Source organism: Panicum virgatum, chromosome 3K, assembly GCF_016808335.1.
Source record: "Panicum virgatum strain AP13 chromosome 3K, P.virgatum_v5, whole genome shotgun sequence".
Taxonomy (NCBI): Eukaryota; Viridiplantae; Streptophyta; class Magnoliopsida; order Poales; family Poaceae; genus Panicum; species Panicum virgatum.
In genome coordinates, this window is record NC_053138.1 from 58,016,866 (window position 1) to 58,040,474 (window position 23,609).

The window sequence follows — 23,609 nt, forward strand, 5'->3', positions numbered from 1 at the left end:
GCAGCTGCCACTGGACCCGCGTGCCGCAGATCCGGGGACGTCTCGCACTCTCCTCTCGCCGCGCTCCGCGCGGCTCGCGGCTCGTGCTCGCGAATGAAGAAGCTAGACAAGGTGGGGCGGGTCGGTCGGTTAGCTAGATATGTGTTAGGCTGGTTGGGTGTAGAATAGCGCTGCCGTATATAATATATATATGTATGTAAAATTGTATATGTATATATACTATATATATATTTATCCATATCTTCCTTTGAGTAGGATATGATCCAAGCAAGAAGAGCCCCTCTTCGTCCTCGCACCAGCTTCCAGCCTACAGCTCCCGGCCGCCTTCTAACCGACGGCACCTACAATGCCTGCTGCTGCAACGTCTCCTCGTCCTCGTCTCTTCTGCCCTGCTCGTACACCAATATAATAGTGTTTGGTAGATGTTACCGAGATCGAGATGGGATGAATTTCAGGCAAAAAAATTGTATTTTCCCCCCTCCTCCTATCGCTTGCTTCTTCTCTACCTCTCCGCCTCACCTCCTCCTCCTCCATATAAGTAATAAGAAGCCCGCCCAGCTCTCGCCGTGGCCGTCATCAGTAGCAGTAGGTGGTCAGTCAATCCTCCGCTCGCCATCCATTTGATCGACCTCCCCTGCTGCTGACCGGCCACCCATCGATCGCGGCGCGGCCAAGCGATCCCCGCCAGCCATAAAGGCGAGCGCGACGGAGGGAGGGGGAGAGCAAGTGCACTGTTGCATTGCTGGCCGCCTCTGTCGTCGCCGTCCGTCCGTCCGTCTTGCTTGCTGAGGAAGGAGGGGAGTGGTTGCGGCATGAGGCGAGCGGGAACGGCGCGCGGCGGCCGGGGCCACGGCGCGGCGGCGGCGGGGCGGGCGGGGAGGGTGATGCGCGCCGCGGTGTCGGCCTTCTTCGGCGGGTACCACTGCTTCTCCTCCGTGGCGGCGCTGCTGGCTCTGCCGTTCTCGGCGGCCGTGCTGGCGTCCGAGGCGGCGGCGCCGTCCTCGCCGGCGCTGCGCGGCGCGGCGGCGCGGCTCCGGGCCGTGTTCGCCGCCGCGGGGTTCCCGCCGTCGCCCTTCTTCGCGCTGCTCGAGGCCAAGCTCGCGCAGACCGTGTTCACGTTCGCGGCCACGCTGCCATTCGCGCTCACGTTCCTGCTGCTCGCCAAGGCCTGCGTCGCCGCCATGCTCCGTGACGACGGCGACGGCGCGCCGCGGCCGCCCCGGCGGCGGCGGCTCGCCGCGCTCCCGCCCTGCGGCGCCGTGGCCCGCGCGTACCCGGCCGTCGCCGCTACGCACCTCGTCAACGCCTTCCTCATGCTCACCGCCAACGCCGCGGTGTTCTCGCTGCTGCTGCTCGCCTTCGGCGCCGCCGACCTGCTCGGCCTCACCTCCCACCCCTGGACGCTCGCGCTCTCCGCCGCGGGCGCCATCGTCTACTCGCTCGCCGTCGGCGTCGCCACCGTGGTCTGCAACCTCGCCGTCGTCGTGGCCGCCACGGAGCCCGGGTGCGCGGGCCACGCCGCCGTGCTCAGGGCGTGCGTGGCGATCAGGGGCAGAGTGTCCACCGCGCTGGCGCTGGCGCTGCCCACCAACCTCGGCATGGCGGCGGCCGAGGCGCTGTTCGGGCTCCGCGTCATCGCGCAGCGCCGGAGGGCCGGGAGGCTCGCGCCGGGGGTCGCCGGCGAGGCCTTCTCGATCGCCTACATCCACGCGATCTGCGTCGTGCTCGAGATCATCGTCAGCTGCATGTTCTACCGGAGCTGCAAGAGGAGTGAAGCGGACGAGCTCAGAGAGCTCGAGCCGGAGGAGAAGGGTGACCTCCAGGCTTGAGCTATCATGTCTCAGCTCAGCTTCAACTGCAGTCAGGTGTAAAAGAAACGGCAAATCTCACAACAAATAGCCACACAGGATCAGATCAAATGGTACAGAGCTGATCCAGAGAAATATAGAGAATTAAGATAGGTTTCTGCATATGTTTTATTTTTGTTGGCAAGCAGATGAAAGGTTGAGGTCAAATAAATCATTGTTATCTTGTACAGAAGGAAATAAGTACCTTCTACTGAAAGCACGGAATTTTGCTTTATTCAGCGCTTACGAGGGACACAATATGGGACTTGGGAATTTCGTATTCTGTTCCTCCTATAGACACTGACAGCTCCAAAAGCTTATGACCAAAGTTTGTACTACCAGCATCTCTTGAGAGTTATCTATCACAGTACAGAATATACAGAGACATGCTCCTGCCCTCCGGTCCGGTGGACCACACAAGCCATAGTGGCTGTTCTCTATTTTTACAACAGATATTACAATGCTGTAAACACCACAACTGCGAGTATAGGGGGAAGAGAAGATGGTACAAGAGGATAATGCAAAGGCAAACCAGCAGCAGGGCCACCCTTTTTTAGTTTTTCCTGTAACTAAAGTCACAAGGGGAAACAGTGAAGCTTGCAATTCTCCTGGTTTTAGTCCATCTCCAGAGTCCAGACCATTAAGACGGGGAGTGGAGGCCTTGGGGGGGGGGGGGGGGGGGGGCGCATCCACATACACTTTGCTCTATAATCTGACAAGAAGTGAAGAACATGGCTATACACTCATCGTTAGCTGGTTAGGAATCTGCCTGTGGTAACACTAATCCTTTTCTATTGCTTCTGACCTGATCACTACTTGTGCTCCTATTTCCTAATTTACAAGCACTGACCTACTCCTGCTGCTAGTATAAACAGAATGAAAAAAAAATCTAGTATGAAATCTGTACAGAAGAACCTAATTTGGTGTGGGCTAGCTTTGTACGGTGTCATGAGATCAAGCATGGATCTTCAACCGAAAAAGTATCTGTAGATAACACAAGCAATGAATATATGTTAGGGCGATACTGATTGATCTGTTAGAACAGAACACTGAATACAAATAACTATCTGTTACCTTGTCTTGTAACCATAAGTTGTCCACAAGAAATTCATGCATTTGGGTAACCACGAATGCTTCTGAGAAAAACTGTGCACACCTGCGGAGGTGGCATTTCCCAAGGAAGAGAAGGTGACCATAAAACTTTTGGTGCATACTATTTGAACGCTGATGGTGATCTTGGTGATTTGTCCCCATTCCCATTTTTTGATTTTACAGGAGTTTTGTCCTGGTTTGCTTCTTTTTCAGCCTCTTTCTGGGCTTTCTTCTTCTCAGCCTCAATCTGCTTGAGGTTCTCATCATGAGCTTTCCGAAACAATCCCACAAAGGTCAGAAGAGTTGTAGCAACTGCAGTGTTTATCAGATCCGGCAGTAAGATGCAAGAGATATAAATGTAATACTGCAAAACAGTGCTAACACATTTGTAAAAAAGAAAAAGAAAAGGAAAAGAAAAAAATGGGTCAAAAGCTAAAGCAAATAGAAAATCACATAAAGGGAACTGATGCAGTACACAGATCTATTTGCCATTTCACATCAACCGTCACAAATGGAGAAATTTGCCTAGGCAAAATGACCAGAAAATCTACTGCAGATCTAATGAAGACCACGCTTCAGTAGTATTGCGGCACAGAAGCGAGACGAACTCAAGAAATAGATCATATGATTATGTAAATCGTGGTTCCAAACAGTGTTCGTAAATGTGCAAAGAGGCCTGTTCCTTGCTACTGTGAAATGGATGACTTAGTATGGATGGAAGTGGGAATAAGTTAGAAATTGGAAAAAGTCCAATTTTGACCCCTCAACTATTGTGTTGGTCTAATTTTAACCCTCAACTACAAAATCGCCTAGTATTAGTACCCCACCTGTCAAAACCGTTCACTTTTAACACCTAGACGGGGGTGAGGCTGTTTTGACCCACGTTGAGCGGTTTTGGCGATGCCACTCTGGCGTTGACCACCACGTAGGATGTTGCTCTACCTGTCAGCCTGTCATCTCTCTTTCTCTCTCCCCCGAGCTCACCACCGCCGCCGAGCTCTCTCTCTCTCTCCCGAGTTCTCCCCTTCCTCTGCTTCTTCTCTGTAGCAGCGGCCGGCGGGAGCCTGGCGCGGCAGAGCTCGAGCGGGGCGAGGTGGCCGACGGCGGAGCTCGAGACACGGGGCGAGGCAGCTGGCGTGCGGAGCTCGAGCCCGCGGCGCGATGCCGCGCGACGGCCGGCGAGGAGAGCGGCCAGAGAGGCTGGGCAGGGACCGAAGAACGTGCGCACGACATGGTCTGGGATGGGGCAAAGCTCACCAGGGGCTCGGGCGGAGGGAAGCTGCAGCGGAGGAGCGGCACGGAGAGCAACGGCGGCGGCAGGCGGAAGCCGACGGCGGGGAGGCGCTGCAAGAGGGGAATCGGTCGGGTGAGCACTGAAATCGGTTGAGAGGAGGAAGGAGAAGGTGTGGGCGTGAGGCATCGAGATGGGGCTCACCGGAGGAGGCAAATCGCGGATGGCCGGATTTTGGGAAGGAGTGGTGAGGTCTCCGATCGCGGCGGCACCAACTTTTCCGTGTGGCACGGCGAGCCGTTCAAGCGGGAGAGCGGAGGCGGCGGCGGTGCCGCGGCGGGGACGACGACGGGCTGCCGCTCAATGACGAGGCCCTCCTCCTCGTCTTCTTGGCGCTCGCGGCCACGGTCGTCGACCTCGTCCGCTGCGCGGCCACGTGCCAGCGCTAGTGCCGCCTCGTCTCCGCCACCTTCATCTGCCGCCGCGACCCGCCGCGCTCAGACCCCTTCGTCCGGAGCCTCGCGCTCGGCTTCTTCCACTTGCGGACCGACGCCGCAGCGCCGCCGCGGTTCGGGCACCTATTTGCCGCCGGCGCGCGCCTCCAGCCATTGCTCGCGGCGCTCGCGGGCAGCACCTCCCGCGTCGTGGCGTCCCAGAACGGCCGCCTCGTCCTCGACCCGCCGCCGCACGAGCTTGAGGACCATCCACGCCGTCAGGCTCGGCGTCTGCAACCCAGTGACCGCCGGCTGCGGCGGCGTCAACGTGCTCCTGCCCCTGCGCGGCAGGGACAACCCCACAGGGCCTCACTTCACGCTTCCTACCTCCCTGGTCGCTCTCCTCGCCGGCTGTCGCGCGGCGTCACGCGGCATCGGTGGCGGCAACGGCTCTGCTCTGCTCCCTCCCTCTCACTCTCTCTCTGAGTCTTTCCCTCTCTCCCCCGGCAATGAACCAAGTCCGCCACGTCAGCGCCACGTGTCCAAAACCGCCGCCACGTCAGCGCAACCCACCGAAAACTAGCGCAGGTGCCAAAGTTGCACGGTATTACAACTTAGGGTGTCCATTGTGTCCGGTTTCGTAGTTGGGGGTTAAAATTAGACAAACCCAATAGTTGAGGGGTCAGAAATAGACTTTTTCCTTAGAAATTTGAATCACCACAGAATGGTCTAAGTCATAGTAGCTTCAACATCATCAAAAATAATCCAACTAGGATTCAATGTCACGCCTTCTGCAGGCTTGGACACTACCAACGAATCTCAAGCAATTTCCAGAACACTGACTTCAGTTTTCAAATGTAGTTGATGAATAAAACAACTGAAAGCAGGTGCAGGATACTGATAGTGATTTAAGCCAGCCTTACTGTTGGTGTATATGTGAGCCCATGTATAGAGGCCCATGTATAGGATCTATATATCCCACCCTTCTAGGGTTTGGAGGAATATAATCCATTATTCTCTCCAATATGGTATCATTTGCTTAGGTTTCTTCTCCTCCCATGGCCGCCGCCGCCGCCATGGCTGGCCGGCCGCCGCCCCTCCCTTCCCTCTCCTCCTTTCCTTCCCCCTTCCCTCCACTTCCCCTGCTCCGGCCGGATCCCCTGTTCTTGTAGCCGCCGCCGCCTGGGGTACCTTCCGCCGGCCGCCTCCCCTGCTCCTGCCCGACCCCGCAGCCGCCGCTGGCACGCGCGGGGGGCGCGGGGGGCGCAGGGGCTCGGGACCCAGCCGCCGCCGCGTCTTCTGCGATGGGCGCGTGGTCGCCGGCCGGATCTGCCGCGCCCAGGTCTGCGCCGCCGGCGCCGGACCGAGCGCGTGGTCCTCTGCTGCCGAGCCGGCAGCCGGGACCCCTGCTGCCGCCGCTGCCCGTGCAGGGTCCCATGCAGGGGCCGCCCCCTCCGCCCGTGTAGGGTGCGGCCTGGTTTGGAGTGGGAGCCGCAGCAGCACCAGCAGCTCGCGGTTCTCCAGCCGCACCTCATCTTCCAGGCCATGCCTCCGCTCCCTGCCACCTCCCCTGCTCTTGGCACCGCCGCCCCTGCTGGCTGCTGCCCTACCGCCCCTTGGCGCGCGCACGCCGCGCAGGCCGCCGCCTCCCTTGCCGCCGCGCACGCCGCACAGGCCGTCGCGCCCAGGGACCCCGCGCGGGCCGCTGCCTCCCTCGCCGCCGCGCACGCCTCGGAGGCCGTTGTCGCGCCCGCCGCGCATGACGTCGCGCCCAAGGACCCCGTGCGGGCCGCTGCCTCTCTCGCCGCCGTGTGGCCTGCGTTCGGGATGCCCGCCGGGGACGCGCCGTTCGCCGCCGCCGCCTTCAGCGGGCAGCCGATCGCCGCCGGCGCTGCTACGGCCGAAGCTGCTCTCGTCGCGGCCCTCCTCGCCGCCAAGACCCACCAGGCTCCGCCCTCTGGATCTGGATCCCGGACCGACCCCCTCCTTGGTGCTCCTCTCACCGGCCAGACCGGGAGTGGGGCAGGCCGCGGGCGTCGTCGTTGGGGCGGACGTGGTGGTGGTACTGGCGGCGCTACCTCTGGTGGTACTGGTGGAGGCCGTCGGGGCACTCCGACCCCGACTCCGGCTCCCACTACTGCTCCTGGCCCTGGAGGTACGCCCTGGCCATCATTCAGCGCCCCATGGCCAAGGCGCATCCCGATGTGGCCGTTTCAGGATCAGGGGGGCCCTCGTCTTCAGCCCCAACCGGCGGCCATGCTCGCCGCCGCTGCTCCCATGTTCGCGCCGTTCTGGACCCCGCCCGCTGCATCCTTCAGCGCCATGGGGCGGACGCCGCCGGTCAACACCGAGTGGATCGCCGATTCGGGTGCCTCCTTCCACACCACCCCACATGCCGGTATCCTCTCTTCTGTCCGACCCCCACACCCCTCTTGTCCTTCTTCCATCATGGTTGGTGACGGGTCTTGCCTTCCTGTTACCGCCGTGGGTTCTGCTCCTGGCTCCTTTCATCTTCCTAATGTCCTTGTTGCTCCTTAGATGGTTCATAACCTTCTTTTCATTCGTCAGTTTACAACTGACAATTCTTGTTCCATCGATACAACTGACAATTCTTGTTCCATCGAGTTTGATTCTTCTGGCCTCACTGTAAAGGATTCGGCCTCCCGGCGTCCGCTACTCCGGTGTGACAGCACGGGCCCCTTTACACCCTTCGCCTTCCTTCTTCCGCTGCACCACCCTCGCCTTCTTCTTCGCCCTGGCCGTCTTGGTCTGCCGCTTTTGCCGCGACGCCGTCTTCCACCACCTGGCACCGCCGTCTTGGTCACCCTGGCCGCGACATTCTGGCTCAGCTCAGTCGTAGTACCGATTTCCTGGTACTAGGGCTCCTGCTGAGCCCCTCTGTCATGCGTGCCAGCTCGGTCGTCATGTTCGGCTCCTTTCTTCTTCTTCTTCGCATGCGACGCATGCATTTGATCTTGTTCACTGTGATCTGTGGGCCTCTCCTGTTCTTAGCCTTTCTGGCTATAAGTACTATCTGGTGGTGGTCGATGATTTCTCGCATTACTCTTGGATGTTTCCTTTGCGCGCCAAGTCTGAGATCTTCCCCACCCTCCTCCACTTCTTTGCCTGGGTGTCCACTCAGTTCGGCCTCACCGTTAAGGCCGTCCAGTGTGACAACGGACGGGAGTTCGACAACTCCACCTCCCGTTCTTTCTTCCTCTCTCGGGGTGTTCAGCTGCGTATGTCTTGTCCGTATACCTCCCCTCAGAACGGCAAGGCTGAGCGGATGATTCGTACGACGAACGATATCGTGCGCACCCTTCTGATCCAGGCCTCTCTGCCCCCGCGCTTCTGGGCTGAGAGCCTCCACACCGCCACCTACTTGCTCAACCGTCTTCCGTCCACTGCTTCTCCTGCTCCCACTCCACACCACGCTCTTTTATGTACCCCTCCTCGCTACGACCACCTTCGGGTCTTCGGGTGTACGTGTTACCCTAACACCTCCGCCACTGTTCCTCACAATCTGGCGCCCCTCTCAACTCGTTGTGTGTTCCTTGGTTAGTCCCCTGACCACAAGGGGTACCGATGCTTTGACCTCACCTCTCGCCGCGTCCTGATCTCCCGACACGTCGTCTTTGACGAGTCGGATTTCCCCTGCTCCACCTCGTCCACACCTTCTCCTGACCCCGAGCTGGAGTATCTGTTTCCGACTGACCCGGTGGTTCAACCACCTTTTTGTCTGTCCTCTCCCTGCAGGTTTTTCCGGTACACCGGCACCATTCCCGGTGATCCCTGCTGCGCCGAGCGCGGCCCCCATACCCGCAGTCGCGCCACGCGCGGCCCCCGGACCTCCGATCGTGCCGCGCGCGGACCCGGTGTCTCCAGCTGCGCCACGCGCGGGCCCGGTGTCTCCTGTTGCACCACGCGCGGCCCTGGTGCCTTCCCCTGCACCTGCGCGATACGCTCAGCCGGTGCAGGTGTACCGGTGTCGTTCGGTGCCGACACCGGCGCCGCCTGCTGCTCCGGAGGCTCCTACGACACCTCCACCGGAGCCGTCGCCGCTGCCGCCACCACCGGCTCCCTCTCGAGCCGAGCCGGCGGTGTACTACCCGCCCGTCGTCCATCGGGATCCTCGGCATATCCATCCCATGGTAACTCGGCGGATGGCGTCTCAGGCCGCGACTCTCTCCGCCACCGAGGGAGAGCCGCGGGTCTCTCCGGTACCCTCCTCTGTCCGCTACGCCTTGGCGGATCCTCACTGGCGTCGCGCGATGGAAGAGGAGTACGCGGCTCTTCTTGCCAACCAGACGTGGGACCTTGTGCCGCGTCCGTCTGGTTGCAATGTGGTGACTGGCAAGTGGATCTGGACGCATAAGCGTCGGGCTGATGGCACACTGGAGCGCTACAAGGCTCGCTGGGTTTTCTGGGGGTTCACTCAGCGACATGGTGTGGACTATGATGAGACCTTCAGCCCAGTGGTGAAGCCTGCTACTGTGCGCACGGTCCTCTCGCTTGCGCTCTCGCGCTCCTGGCCTGTGCACCAGCTGGACATGAAGAATGCGTTTCTTCACGGCACTCTGTCAGAGACTGTCTACTGCTCTCAGCCAGCGGGATTTGTGGACTCGAGTCATCCGGATATGGTCTGCCGGCTCAACAAGTTTCTCTATGGTCTGAAGCAGGCTCCTCGGGCTTGGTACTCTCGGTTCGCCACGTTCTTGCTGACATTGGGGTTCACCGAGGCCAAGACTGACACGTCTCTCTTCATCTATCGCCGTGGGGATGAGACTGCATATCTGCTGCTCTATGTCAATGACATTGTGCTCACAGGCTCCAGTCAGCAGTTGCTTCAGAGTGTCATCTCCTCTCTGCAGCAGGAGTTTGCTATGAAGGATCTGGGTCAGCTCCACCACTTCTTGGGCGTCACTGTTGAGCCTCGCCCGTCTAGTCTTCTCCTTCACCAGCGACATTACGCACTTGATATTCTGGAGCGGGCTGGGATGACTGATTGCAAGCCCTGCTCCACTCCTGTCGACACTCAGGCGAAGCTGTCTACTGATCTGGGTGATCCGGTGGCTGATCCTACTGCCTACCGGAGTCTGGCTGGCGCTTTGCAGTACCTCACCTTCACCAGGCCGGACCTCACCTACGCTGTTCAGCAGGTCTGTCTCCATATGCATGATCCCCGGGAGTCACACCTTGCTGCGATGAAGCGTCTCCTCCGCTACGTCCATGGCAGTGGACCTCGGCCTGGTGCTTCACCGCTCGTCCTCTGCTGAGCTGGTGGTCTACACCGACGCTGACTGGGCTGGCTGCCCGGACACTCGTTGCTCCACTTCCGGCTACGCCGTCTTCCTGGGCGGCAACCTTGTCTCCTGGTCGTCCAAGCGGCAGCCGGTTGTCTCCTGCTCCAGTGCTGAGGCGGAGTACCGGGCTGTCGCTAACGGCGTGGCGGAGGCGTCCTGGCTACGATAGCTCTTGGCGGAGCTCCACAGCCCGCTCACCAAGAGCACGCTTGTCTACTGCAACAACGTCAGCGCCGTGTATCTCTCCACCAACCCCATCCAGCATCAACGGACGAAGCATGTGGAGATCAACCTACACTTAGTGCGCGACAGAGTCGCCATCGGCGATGTTCGGGTACTCCATATCCCGACTACCTCCCAGTTTGCTGACATCTTCACTAAGGGACTGCCCTCCTCGACCTTCTCGGAGTTTCTCTCCAGCCTCAACGTAGGCGGTGGCTAGTTGTGGCTGCGGGGGGTATTTGCCCTTTGTACTCTATTTGTACTCTCTTCTTGTCCAGTCTTGAACACCGCTGCGCCGGTTGTTCAGACTGCGGGGGGTGTTGGCTTTCTTGTTGTCTAGTCTTGAACACCGCTGCGCCGGTAGTTCAGACTGCGGGGGGGGGGGGGGGGGTGTTGGTGTATATGTGAGCCCATGTATAGAGGCCTATCTAGAGGCCCATATATAGGATCTATATATCCCACCCTTCTAGGGTTTGGAGGAATACAATCCATTATTCTCTCCAACACTGACCAAATTCGTAAACTCTAGTTCCTCATACTGGAATCCAGATGTGTCAATGATAAAAATTCACAGATTTAGCAGCATAATGGTAAAATGGAATAAAGACAATCTAATTTAACACCTTCAATGAACCATTTTCATGGATGCATTAGCATGAATATTACCTTGCTCAAAAGGAAATTTTGCAGGGTCTTCTCCAAAATAAAGGGCAAGCGCATCTGCACTTTTACCCTGCAAGTACTGGACAAGTTAATGAGGGGCGAATTTAAAGCTCACAGTGTTCATAATGGAAGCAAGAAGGACGATGAATGACTTACTACTTCAGAATAAAATGCTGATAGGGAGCGCACATCAGCACTAGAATAATCAATGAACTCCTTTAAAGTCTACATGGCATCGAAAGAATGGATAAATAAACAAAGTCTCAAACTTGCAAGGGAACATTATGGCTCCGCTCGCTGATATGACCAAAACTAAGATATACTAGCCACAAGAAAATTCAAACAGAGAAGGAACTGTGAACACCACAAAAAGGCGGTGAGAATATACCTTACGGAAAACATCAGAAACCGGCCCATCACTTTCTGAAGCAGTTAGTTCCAGTTCAACTTTCTCCAGCCCTTTTACGACTGCCTGCTGCTCTTCCGCCAATGCTTTCAATTGCAACTGTTTACACAAATTCCAGAATAATTAATAAATTTTATTAATATAGATTATCTATACTAGTCAGAGAAGCAAATTACCTTTGAAGAAGCTTCCAAGCTAACAAGATCTTCATGAAAATCCATTACTTCTGGTGACTTCTCTGCAAGGGACTGAAGTACATTTAAACCAGTCATTAAGTTCTGAAGAAAATTGAACCAATGCAAAATAAGCAGTGCATTGACAGGAAATGCTCTCATCATAATGAGAACATATCCAGTGCTACCATCCCTTAGGGTGCTACAATGCTAGACTTCTTGGAAAAGGTACAGATGACCATATAAATCGAGAAATATTAGGTTAGACAAGGCTTGCAAAAGATCAACTTTAAATATGAAAAGAGTCAACTCAGAATATGAAGTATATCAAGGTCCATTTTCCACTTCTAATATGCATGTTCATCTTGTTACCATTGCAAAATTCATTTTTTGCTGTCAATAGTCCTCTTGACCTTCCATCTTATTTTTGCCACTACCTTCGATTTCGTCCAACTAACCACACCCATGAGGTGTCACATCAAAATTTGCAAGGTCAAAAATGCCTCTATCACCTTGACACCTCCAGGCCATCTTTGTGCATGTATTAATCCATGACAAATAAGAGAGTAGAATAATTTGGGAAGGGAGGATGTGCATCTAGTGGCACAAGCAAGGTTGCATAGATCACAAATTAACATGGCCTTTTTTTAGGGAACATGGCCCAACAAATGCATACATCCATTTTTTTTTTTAAAAAAACAAACTATACCAATCTAGGAGGAATTAGATGGCTTTATATAAAGAATAAAATTGGCACCCAAATTCATGTCAACTTGAACTTGAGTGTAAATCTACATCCCAGTTCCTAACACATGCATATATACAAAATTAGCAAAATTCCATATGAACAGTATCTTCTAAATGCAGGCTAATGTTTAATTATTCAAACTTTCGATCGCAATTATCTCCATACCTTACATAGAAAGTGCATTAATGTCATTCTACCATTAGTGGCACGAGTCTCTATAAGTTTTAAGAGGCTGTCCAAGCGAAAACCTACAGCCTGACCTGCAATGAAATAGCAAGAATATTACTTTCTTCAATAAAGTTGATATAAGGTATTGGTAATTAAAATTATTTAGCGACAAAAAGAGCCCAAAGATACAATAAGTCGATATTAACACATGATCTAGCCCCCGATTAATTTGCCATTATTCCATCTACGTAATAACTTATTTATTGATATCAGTCTTTCAAAACACTAGGCTGGACCCTTTGGATAAACTGATCTGTATTGACCATGAGTGGTTTGCAAATACAGGTGCATCTGAACGTGAAGGCAATGTTTGCCATGGCTGTTTTTACGATAGTGGGTAATGGCGTGTCTACTAAATTCTGGATGGATTGCTGGCTATGAGGCTTCTTTTTTTTTCTTCGAAAAATGCAGGAGAGCTGCGTATCTTTGAATTAAGAAGAGAAAAGGGTAGAACCCTTAAATTATAAAACACACACCCTCCTAAATCCTCATAGTCCCACGAGTTATGCGTGCGCCTTTGGACAACATAACAACCACGACCACAGCTAGATTAACAATCTTCCCTTGTCAAGGCCAATAGGTAAGAGATCCCTTTGGCCCCCTGCCAAGCTCCAAAGTTTCATCTCTTCAGAGAGACAGCTCAATGCATCAGCTAGCATGGGTGTGGCGCCATAAAGACGGTTGCGGAGAGTCCATAAAGTCCATGATCCTAGGATGATGATAGAGTTGAGCGCTTGTCTAACTTAACCAGCCACCACCTCGTTGGTTCTAGATCACCATGAATCAAAAGAGGAACCATCAGGCTGAGGGAAAAGGATGTGAAGATCAAATCTTTTCAGCACCTCAAACCAGAATTGACGAGAAAAAACACAGGTCCCCAACAAGTGATTAATTGTTTCTGCTTCCTGATCACAGAGTGGGCAGCATGGGGGACAATCCAAGTCACGACGACCAAGCCGATAGGCCGTCCAGGCGTCGAGCACTTGTTATGGCTAAGGGACTATCATGGAGCTAGCACCTAATCTTGTTTCTTCGGTGCCTAAAAGAATTCTAAACAACTGAATGATACAAGAAGTATTGGCTGATCGACAATGGTGGGTATCTGATACAAGAGGGGCGCTATCAACAGCGCGGTGGCGGGATACTTAGAGCTTTGGGACATGCTGGATGTTTGGCAGCTGGAACATGGCATAGCAGGCTAGCATGTCTGGTGGTTGTCTGTATACATCAGGTACATAAGATTTATGACGTGGAGAAGTCTTTGAAAGTGCTGGGCACTGCTGTGATTCAAGGTATTCTTATGGCTAGCCCTCTAGAATCAATGCGGGCGCAGATAGATTGGTGAAAAGGGGGTTGCCTCACCTGGCAGAGTGCCCCTTGTGTCTCAATCAGAAGAAACTATGCATCATATCCTCATTCATGCATGGTGTCTCAAGAGGTTTGGTTTTCCATCCTCTAGAAAGTAAATCTACAGGCTGTAATGCCACAAGGAGACTCCTCCTCTAGCTTGTGGCATGGTGCACTCAAAAGACTAGAGCAAGGGATCCGCAAGGGCTTCAACATGTTGGTGCAAACAGTGATGAATGGAAGGTCCTTGTGGTGTGCTGCAGGAGGACCTCCCAGTATTTCCCTCGAAAAAAGGGACCCCGGTCGGTGTTATCCTGGGTAGTTCCAGTGTTTTGGTGGTGTGTTCATCTCCTTCATGTAAGTGACATGGAGTTTGTACAATCCTGTAGCATTTATGTTCTGTAACCTAACAATCATTGTTTTCCTTCTATTATTGAAATGGAACGCAGCCCTCCTCCATGCTCCAAGGAAAAACAAGGAACTGATAATACTGTCTAACAGGGTGAGTTGAAATTATCCCAGAAACATCAATGTTTTTCATCTGAACAGACATGCAGAGAATTAGTTTCGAAGATATTCACAACAACAACAACCCGAAGTCCATTACCTCTTGGAGTGCCTTGATTCAATGTATTCCCAATTAACAGAATATTCTTCATGATGACCTTCAACTTCTCAGAGCTTCTGAGCTGATTGGCATATCAGAGATGAGTTCTCTCATGATCAACATGGATGCCAAATGTAAAAAATAAAAATAAAAATTCAGGAGTAATGCTTACCTCCTCACAAGCGGATGACACAGTCTGCAAATTCTTCCTAACATCCCTAATCTAAGAGGAAAAGAAGAAAGTTGGATAGTGAAAAGCCATGAACAACTCGATAATCGAAATCCCAAAAAGTTACCAATGTATGACCTGTGACTGAAACTGAATCTTGAAAGCAAATATCCTAAGCTTAGATTCAACCCTTGGCACCTTCATTAACTCTAGAAAGAACTGCACAGGGGGGAAAAGGCAGCAAGGTAAATTGAAGGAGAACAAGCACCTTATGATTTGTAATAATTATGCAAATACTCCGGTATGCATTTGTATCCTTAGAAGAAAACGTAGATAAACATGTTAATTACATTTGAGTATGTCTATAAAACAGAATATGGATGCTTACATGCTCACACTTTCCAAGAGCTTCCTTGTCCCCGCTGTAGTTCTGGTGGACAAAAATATGCTAAGTAATTGACCTTATTTTGGCAATAAATTCAGGGAAGAAAATGATTCAAGATTATGAGGGACACATGGAAAGTTTTAAGTATTATTCAAAAACAACCTTTAGAAGCTCCATCTCCTCTTTTGTTGGGCAAAATTTAATGAGATTTTCAATTTGATCAGCATCCAAAACTGAATCATCCAAAGCTAGAGCAGCACTCTGTTATAAGTAGAGAAAGTAAACATATAGATACATTACAGTTAATACATGCACTTGAAACCTTACTTGACTATTAGTCAACAACTTGGGATTAATTTTTGTGTAAATTCCCATAAAAGGGAGATGATTCTTATCAGTGAAGCAACTGAAGTTGCGATGTGAGTAAAAATCACCAGAACCAGGTGATTGTGGACCTACATATTTTTCAAGAATACAATTCTGGACCAAAATATGCTGATAACTTCAAGACAATTTTGCTAGATTGTAAAATAGTGCGTATCGAAATTGTGATACAATCTGGTCGAAGTAGTAAGTGTGATGACCTGCCATATTGCTAGCTCTACCATATACAAAAATGCATTTTCAGTCCGAGGCAGATATGCAGACCAAATTGGGAAAAAGTGCAGCCACAACAGCCAACGCAGTTATTTTATCCACTTATCTGAGCTGGAGAACAAATTACAGATAGGAACTCCCTTTCTTGCCACTAAACATGCTGCTATTTTGTTTTTTCTCTCCACTTGACCCACTTGTCGTTAATCAATGGCAAAATTTGCGAGACAAACAAAAAATTCCCTAGAATTTATTTAATGCTTCCACTTTTACCAAACTGTTTAAAGAAAACTACTGTGGGTCTTCTATAACAACCTGGTTTCATGCTTGTATTGATATCGAAAGGCAAATAATTGCTCATGGTGAATGTCCACTATTCACAGCGAACTCATGCAATTGATGGAATTGTCAATGCTTCAAAAACTATGGACAATCTATGCGCTTTCTCTTCATTTATGACATAATCCTTAAGAAATGCAAAGGGTATAGGCACATAGCTGGTCAAAAGATACTTACCATCATATCAGAGAGCGGCATTTTAATTTTTGTCAACATGATCTCTGTGTTATTGGCCCGTCTTAGGTCAATCTGTGGATTAGTCAAAGACACCAACACACTTTTAGAGGAAAAAAATAGTAACACAAGTATAGTATTTTTTTATGGATGCACATGAGGGGCTTCTATTGCCACAATGCGAAATAATAAAAAAAAAAGGACCAACTTTAGTGACAGCATTTTTAGTGCTAACAAAGTATATTTTGAGATAAAGTATTAAAATGGAATGCAAATACAGAAACATTGCAGGTTTTCCTTTCCCAATTTTGGGGCTAGAAGATTAGATTTTTCATGCATATTAAGCCCCTGGGCACTTAAGATTAAAGAGAACAAAATATTACTAATCATAATTGACATTCTCCAATATTCTGAGAGTGACTCGTGTACACCAAATAAATAAATAAAAAACAGTTTAGCACATGAAAAAAAAGGCTCTTCAAATTTTTCATATTCACTCCTTTCTATGACTCAGGTCTCTGAGGGTAACTTGGGGAGGTGGTCTTACTTCAGGGTCCGAACATAACCTTACGTGTATTATGCGATATTGTACATCATTTAATGCTGGTTGGCTACAAAGGTAATTAACATACTATCATACTGAGGAGTAGATGGCATTCTTTCTATGTGGTATGGACCCATCTTATAAAAGGAAAATAAACTTCCATGCAACTACTAATAACTAACAAAAAGGCAGTACATAAACTCGAGATTGGCCATTGCTTTCACTAGCATGCGTAATCCTTGAGTAAGTTACCAGTTGAACTTTATCTGGTTTAGATCCAAGAGATTTTCCACGTCCTTCTGATTTTGAGCCACCTTTTGTCTTTGGAGCAATGGTAAACAGAGACTCCAGTTCATTTACATCAAATTCAGCACGACTGCATCAATCATGTTACCAGTTAACATAGTAATGAGGTGAGAAATATATATTGAATGTTACTAGAATCTACTATCATTGAAAAAATGGGATTTCAGTTAAGTTCATATGACATTTATCATCAGAGCAATTTTCAGAATAAATATAGAGAAAAGTAGAGAATCTATATCTTTTGGCAAGCAAGTGATTGATCAGTTGAGAGTACCTATTGGCATCCACTTGCTTTTGTAGCTCTGCCCACAAACTTCCTTGCATTGCCCTTGTTACTTTTACCCAGTGTAGTGGTTTTAGAGATGACCTCCGTGCTCCACTTTGTAAAGTCGAGCCTAATGCCCGAGCAAGGCCATGACCTCTTCCACCAGGTGGAGTAGGCATACCTCTTCCACCTGGAGGTGGAGGGGGCCCGCCAGGCACTCCAGGAGGTGGAGGGGGCCCACCAGGCACTCCAGGAGGCATTGGAGGGGCAGGTGCACCAGGAGGAGGAGGAGGGCCACCTACTCCTCCATGTCCTCTAGGAGGGGGAGGTGGAGGCCCTCCATGACCTCCAGGAGGAGGAGGAGGAGGGGGAGCTCCACCTCGAAATCCAGCAGGTGGTGGAGATAGTGGAGTGCCTCCTAGGCCTCCAACAGGCGGTGGGGGAGGTGGAACTCCTCCAATGCCTCCAGGTAGAGGCGGTGGTGGTGGAGCCCCAATATATCCTCCAGGAGGTGGCGGCGGCGGCGGAGCCCCAACGTATCCTCCAGGAGGTGGCGGCGGTGGTGGAGCCCCAACGTATCCTCCGGGTGGTGGCGGCGGTGGTGGAGCCCCTACATACCCTCCTGGAAGTGGCGGTGGAGGAGGAGCCCCTCCATATCCTCTAGGAGGTGGTGGTAGTGGTGGTGGTGGTGGTGATGGAGCCCCTACATATGCTCCGGGAAGTGGTGGTGGTGGTGGAGCCCCTACATATCCTCCAGGGGGTGGTGAAGGAGCCCCTGCATATCCTCCGGGAGGTGGCGGGGGTGGTGGAACCCCTGCATATCCTTCGGGATGTGGCGGTGGTGGAGCGCCTCCACATGCTCTTGAAGGTGATAGTGGTGGTGGATCCCCTATATATCCATTGGAATATGGTGGTGGTGGTGGCGGCGGTGGAGGTGGCGATCGTGAAGGACCTTCCAATCGTTTGATAGGTTGGAGCAATGACAAATCTCTACTTTGAAATCCAATTGGCAATGGAATTCCTCCTAGTCCTCCAGTAAGGGGTGGTGGTGGTGGTGGTGGTGGAATGCCCCTTAATTCTCTCGAGGGAGATGTTAGTGGAGCTTCCCTATGTCCTCTAGGAGGTAGAGCTGGTGGAATGTTCATAATTCCTCCACAATGAGTAGGCAGTGGAGATCCTCTTTGTTCTTTAGGGAGAGGAGGTGGAGGTGGAATTTGTTTAGTGACTTTAAGAAGAGGAGCTTTCCACGGTGATTTTGTACTCTCAATAGAAGGTGGTGATAAAATTTCACTCCCTCTAGGTGGTGGTGGTGGTGGCGGCGGCGGCGGAATTTTATCAATCTTTGTTAAAGGTGGAGATGAAACTACTACATGGTCCTCTAAGAGAGGAGAAGGTGGGATTGCTACATCTTTCTGAAAATGAGGTTGGTATGAACACGGAGATGGAGGTGCAATATAACGTAAAGGTGGTGGTGGAGGTGGAGGTATAATATGCCTTGTAGGTGATTGTGGAGGAGGAGGTGATGGAGGCGGAGTAATATGTTTTCTACGAGGAGATGGACGATTAGGGAGTGGAGGTGGAGGTGGAGCTACAAAAGATTCTCTAGAAAAAGGTGGAGGAGGGGGTGGGGAAGGTGTATTTTCATAATGTTTTCTTGGAGAAAGTGGAGTGAAAGATAAACATGGAGATGTTACAATTGTTGCATGACATGATGGTGGTGGTGGCGGCAGCGGTGGAGGAGACAAAAGTATAGGCTCAGACAATTTTTGTGGTGATGGTTGAATTGGAATGCCTCCATGTTCTTTATCATCAGCTATAGCAGGCAAGACTCCATTGATTGTTTCACTTTGTGATATCTCCACATTGCAGGGCTCCAAATGCAACAAAGATTTTGCATCTTCACTAGTAGTTGGGACATCCATGACAGTTAGTGTATCAGGTCTACTTGCTACTTCACCATCTACCAAATTAGAGGCTCCTAAGAGGCATTCTGTTGTATCTATACTACTTTTTGAAGGTGAAGTTAATGAGGAATCACCCAAGTCATGAACAGTTTGTGTACAATCATGACTAGAGGAACTTGTTTGTCCATGTTCAGATATTAGAGTGCTTGAATCACTTTGGGTGCAAGGATCATGTGGAGGTGGCAGTGGAGGCGGGCGTGGGGACTGAGGATCATATTTGTTGGAAGAAGGAAAATTTAGTGGTCGAGGTGGTCGTACTGCGGGAGGATGTGGTTTAACATGCTCTTGGTGTTTGGGCGATATTGAAGATGACATTGACATCTCTATGTAAGCTTCAAATGTTGATGAAGGTAGAGATGAAACAGTTCTTATTGGTCGGAGAAGGGGATGTACCAGAGATATTTTGGATGATGATCCCAAGGGTGTATAGAGTGAAGATGGTGGAGGCACAGAAGATGAAGCAGAATCATCCCTTCCACTTGTAGAAGCAACAGAGTTCTGCTTAGATTCTCTTTGTAATGGAGATAAAAAGGACAAATCTGTGGATGCTGCACGAAGGAGACTGCGCCTGGGAGACGATTGAGCAAAAAGACTACTTGTAGACAAAGGAACAAAATGTTTTTTCTTTGCATTGACAGAAGTTGGAAGGTGGGTTACGGCAATGATAGATCCTTCTGGTGGAATGTTCATGTTCGCAGAAGAAATATTAGAAGATTGGCTCTGGGAGCTAGAAAATGATGCATCAATTCCATCTGTTTGTTCTACAGTGCCATTACTGCCGCAAGCACGAAGCCGTTTGATTTGTTTCTTGACAGAACTTGATTCTGAAGAAGTACTTGAGCTCTGCAGATGTGATTCCCCTGATAGTGGAAGTGCCACCCTGTTATTTTCATCTGTGGGCCCAATCACTTGTACATTTGCATCTCTGATATGAAGTTTTTGTTCATTGCTGCTCTCTTCATGTTCAATCACTAGGCCATTGTCATAAGCAACATATTCATTTCCCCCACTGTCTCCCTCATCCTTGGGAAAAGTATCAAGTCTTTGCTTATCCTCAGCTTCTTCCAATGTAGTACTTTCTAGATTGTGGACTGTCTCACCTAATTCAGAGTCCATCGTATTCCCTTCTAACACCAGTTTGGGAGTTGTAACTTCAGATATGATGACCTCTTTGATCATCTGTATGTCCTTAGGACTATTAGTTTCTGATATAATCACCTCCTTTACTAAGACATTATCAATCTGACTCGAGTCTTGATTGGAACCCATACTTTTGTCACGCTTGGAACTGCAGTTCTCTAACATACATCCATGTTCTTTGTTGGAAGAAAAATCTCTGTCTTCATCTATTGTAGCTGCCAAACTTGACATCACTACTTCAGCTTTGTTGATGTGCATCGTATTGGCTTCATTGGGTGTGCATGTCTTTTCATCATTTGTTGTTTCTAACAACAGACCCAATTCATCAATTTTATTGTCTCCCGATCCATTGATGCCAATATCTAGCTCAAAATTGGTAAATGGTGAGTTTTTCCGAGGTTCGGCTCTTGGAGTTGGACCAAAGTCTGTAGAGGTTGTAGAAAGAGTATCGGCATCCTTATGTCCTTCTTGGGAGTCAGCATTACTGAAGATTTCTTCCGCTTCAAAGAACTCATCAGCAGAGGCAACATCGATATCGTCATCATCATGTGCTACTTCCGTGGACGCATCAGACTCAGCATCAAACTCTGAAAAGAGTACCTGGTTCAGGCATGCACTTACAATTAACATTGATATATTTGGTAACTAATTACCGCATGCATGCATGAGAAATCATAGCCTACCTCTGCTTTGAAGTTCTTTGTGAACTTGTGGTCGGCATCCCATGGGATATCGATGTCTTCAAAGTTCAATAGTAAAATGTGAGATTGGATAAAAAAGGTATTGAACATCACTCTGAACATTAACTTTTCATCTTCTGGGCCATCAGACACGTGCAGGCATTCAAGGACAACATCACCTTGGACGTAAGACCCAACATTTAACTTCACTGGCACATTGTCTGCCTGCAACAATAGTTAACGAGTAACTTGAATAAATAGTAGAACCATTTAGATAAGAACTATGCTTGATGGTACCTGTCTGTAACGCCTAACATGCTTCTTAGCCTTTGATGCTGGTGCAACGCTTCTGTGACTTCTGTCAATTGTTAGAATATCCTGCCCATGTACTCGAACTATAGGCCGACAACCACCTACTCCATCAAAGTTTGGAACTTTTCTAAGGATTACACAATCCAGGGTGAAAGGAATAGGCTGTGTGGGCCAACCCAACTCATCATCCATTTTGCATATGTACCCAAGATACCGAAGATGAGATGGTTGTGGATTCAATATGGTTAACATCTGAAGAAGCTCCTTTGGTGCTTGCTTGTACACCATATCTAGAGTTCGTTGCTCCCCGTTATATTGTTTCCTATACAGAAGAAGACCTGCAAGCATAAAAGCCAACACCGGCCATGCACCTTTCTCACAGTGCATTAGCAGAATATTTTGCTGGCCTTCAACCATAAGCCACCTCTCGCTCAGTCTTAGAAAGTGGAGAATGATTTCCAAAGGAAGTAATGGGCATCCTTGGTACTGGCAAGGGTAGTCTTTGACTGTAATACCATACGTGGAGAAAATGCCTGAAACCAGACCCTTTCCTTCATCTCTGAAGTTGAGTACCATCAATGAAGAATCTGCAAACTGTTCACGGAGCTGCAAAATAATGCTGTCCAGGTAATTCTTGTATTTGTATGGATCCATGGTTTCTGTCGAGAAGCAACAGTCGAATACTGCAAGCACAAATAGGCCAATCATTTTCTATTCATGTCAGACCTAATTTGAGCACGTTCGCAGACACTTTAGCAGCATGATGGAATCCAAAATAATTGAATATGGAAGAAGTTCATGCGTGCTTAAAGCACTAATTAATGCACAAGTTATCCTATTAGGGATAGACTAGAAGATATGTGGGGTCAACTAGGGGATATATATAAATCATACTACAATTACATGAGGCACTACTGCTGATGCATATTTAAGTGCTGTCATTTATATACTCATTACATGCAAACATCAAGGTAACGTTTATGAGTTTGCAAGGTAACATTTATGAACTAGAAATGTAACAAACATTTAGCGCAGAATGGTCTACATAGCCAAAGAATCACCACAACCTATCCTAATTGAGTAACCAGGTCGCAATGTCGCAATTTAATTACCATGTGCTGGACAGTTGCTGGCTTTAGTTTCAGCAAAAGCAAATGCACTGATAAGGGTCAACCCTACGCAAAGCAGCAAACCCATGCCTTTCCAAAGCATGACGTAATAAGCGAAGCTAGAATAACAAAGCTCAACACCCCAGGCACCGTAGCATGGTAATGCAGCGCGTAGTCACGTACACAGCACGTGTCCTGGAAACATATATGGCCACAGCTGAATTTATCTGCGGCATGGTTGTTTTTCCGACAACATTTCGTCCGCGAGCAATGTAGTCCCGAATTGAGCAGCTCCGTTTCTAATGCTGAAAGCAATAGGACAGCCAATTCCACTAATTCCCCCATGTTCAGAGGCCAGAGCCCGACGCACGCCGATTTCGAATTCTGGAGCAAACATTGCAGGAGGAATGAATGAGCGAATGTGGTTTACCGTACCATAGACGCGGTCGGCGATCTCGAGGAGCCGATCCGGAGGCTTGCGGTAGAAGAGCCTCCGGAAGAGGGCTATCCCCTTCCGTTTCCGGTCGCCATCGCCGCCGCCGCCGCCGTCTCCGGCGGCCTGCCCGCGGGCCCACTTGCTCCGCGAGGCCCGGGACCAGCCGACCGCGCGCTTGCCGGCGGCCAACCAGCCTGTCCGTGGCGGCGCCAGCGATCGGGCCCGGTGCTGCTGCCCGCTACCGACCCAACGCCCGCGCCCACCCGCCAGCGCCCGCTACCACGCACGCCGGCGATCGGGCGCGCCACCCGCCCGCCGAGCCCCGTCGCAAATCGCGGCAGGGCGGGAGCAGGCAACGCCGCGGCGGAATCCGGCCAGCTAGGGTTTCGCCCTCGTCGAGGAATTTTTTTTTCCTTGGTTTTTTTTGCGCTGCAAAAAAAAATTCTGGGTGTTTGAGGTGGCGGAGAAGGAAGCGGAGGGAGGAGGGAAGGGAGGAGGACAGAGGGGAGAAGAGAAGAGAAGGCAGGAGGCGGCAAGCACGAAACAAACACGGGCGAATGTCTGCGGATGACATGTGGGGCCGGCGCCAACGGATTGCTCCAGGCTGCGGCCGCGGCGCGACGTGACCGTTGCCCCTCGGGTCCAGGCGCGCGCGCCCCCAACGCCAAGCAGCGATCACCTACCTGATGGGCTTGGCTTCCTCGGATGATGGGCCGAGGCTTGTTCGGATCATGGGCTGTTTCTGCTACATTCTTTCCCAGGGGGAGAGGGCCCGGCCCGGTCCGGATCAGTTGGGCTGGTCCCGTAGCTCTTCTTGCTCGGGACTGATCCACGATGATTGTTTGGCCCAGATTAACTACAGGCCACATCCATAATTTCCAACTGGCCGTG

General features: G+C 50.7%; 2 protein-coding genes across 10 annotated transcripts; one reads left to right on the plus strand and one right to left on the minus strand.

Annotated features, from left to right (window-relative positions):
• The first annotated feature begins 264 nt into the window (after positions 1-264).
• Positions 265-2,064, plus strand: LOC120699884. The gene has a single exon (XM_039983991.1). It carries the CDS (start codon positions 813-815, stop codon positions 1,827-1,829), a length of 1,017 nt encoding a protein of 338 aa, XP_039839925.1. The 5' UTR covers positions 265-812; the 3' UTR covers positions 1,830-2,064.
• LOC120699883 (formin-like protein 12) lies at positions 1,980-22,972 on the minus strand. Of its 9 annotated transcripts, XM_039983981.1 has the most exons (18): positions 22,718-22,972; positions 21,159-21,856; positions 20,865-21,086; positions 17,087-20,781; positions 16,759-16,882; positions 15,966-16,037; positions 15,018-15,116; positions 14,859-14,900; positions 14,609-14,689; positions 14,474-14,524; positions 14,302-14,383; positions 12,285-12,379; positions 11,375-11,446; positions 11,181-11,297; positions 10,949-11,017; positions 10,796-10,862; positions 2,922-3,251; positions 2,046-2,831 (listed from the first exon to the last, which is right to left on the minus strand). In XM_039983981.1, the coding sequence occupies exons 2-17, from the start codon at positions 21,825-21,827 to the stop codon at positions 3,061-3,063; spliced, it is 5,748 nt and encodes a 1,915-aa protein (XP_039839915.1). In that variant the 5' UTR covers positions 21,828-21,856; positions 22,718-22,972; the 3' UTR covers positions 2,046-2,831; positions 2,922-3,060. The 9 variants fall into 9 exon arrangements, with proteins under 9 accessions (XP_039839924.1, XP_039839923.1, XP_039839915.1 ...); XM_039983990.1 differs by lacking the exon at positions 22,718-22,972 and having other exon boundaries at positions 1,980-2,831; positions 17,087-20,768; positions 20,865-21,082; positions 21,159-21,298; XM_039983989.1 differs by lacking the exon at positions 22,718-22,972 and having other exon boundaries at positions 1,980-2,831; positions 20,865-21,082; positions 21,159-21,298.
• Between the last annotated feature and the right edge of the window lie 637 nt (positions 22,973-23,609).

Coding starts and splice junctions, on each gene's coding strand:
- LOC120699884 (XM_039983991.1), top strand. CDS start 813: ATGAGGCGAGCGGGAACGGCGCGCGGCGGCCGGGGCCACGGCGCGGCG.
- LOC120699883 (XM_039983981.1), bottom strand. CDS start 21,827: ATGGATCCATACAAATACAAGAATTACCTGGACAGCATTATTTTGCAG. Junction 21,087..21,158: donor ATGTTAGGCGTTACAGACAG/GTACCATCAAGC, acceptor CTATTGTTGCAG/GCAGACAATGTGCCAGTGAA. Junction 11,018..11,180: donor TTTCTGATGTTTTCCGTAAG/GTATATTCTCAC, acceptor GATGCCATGTAG/ACTTTAAAGGAGTTCATTGA.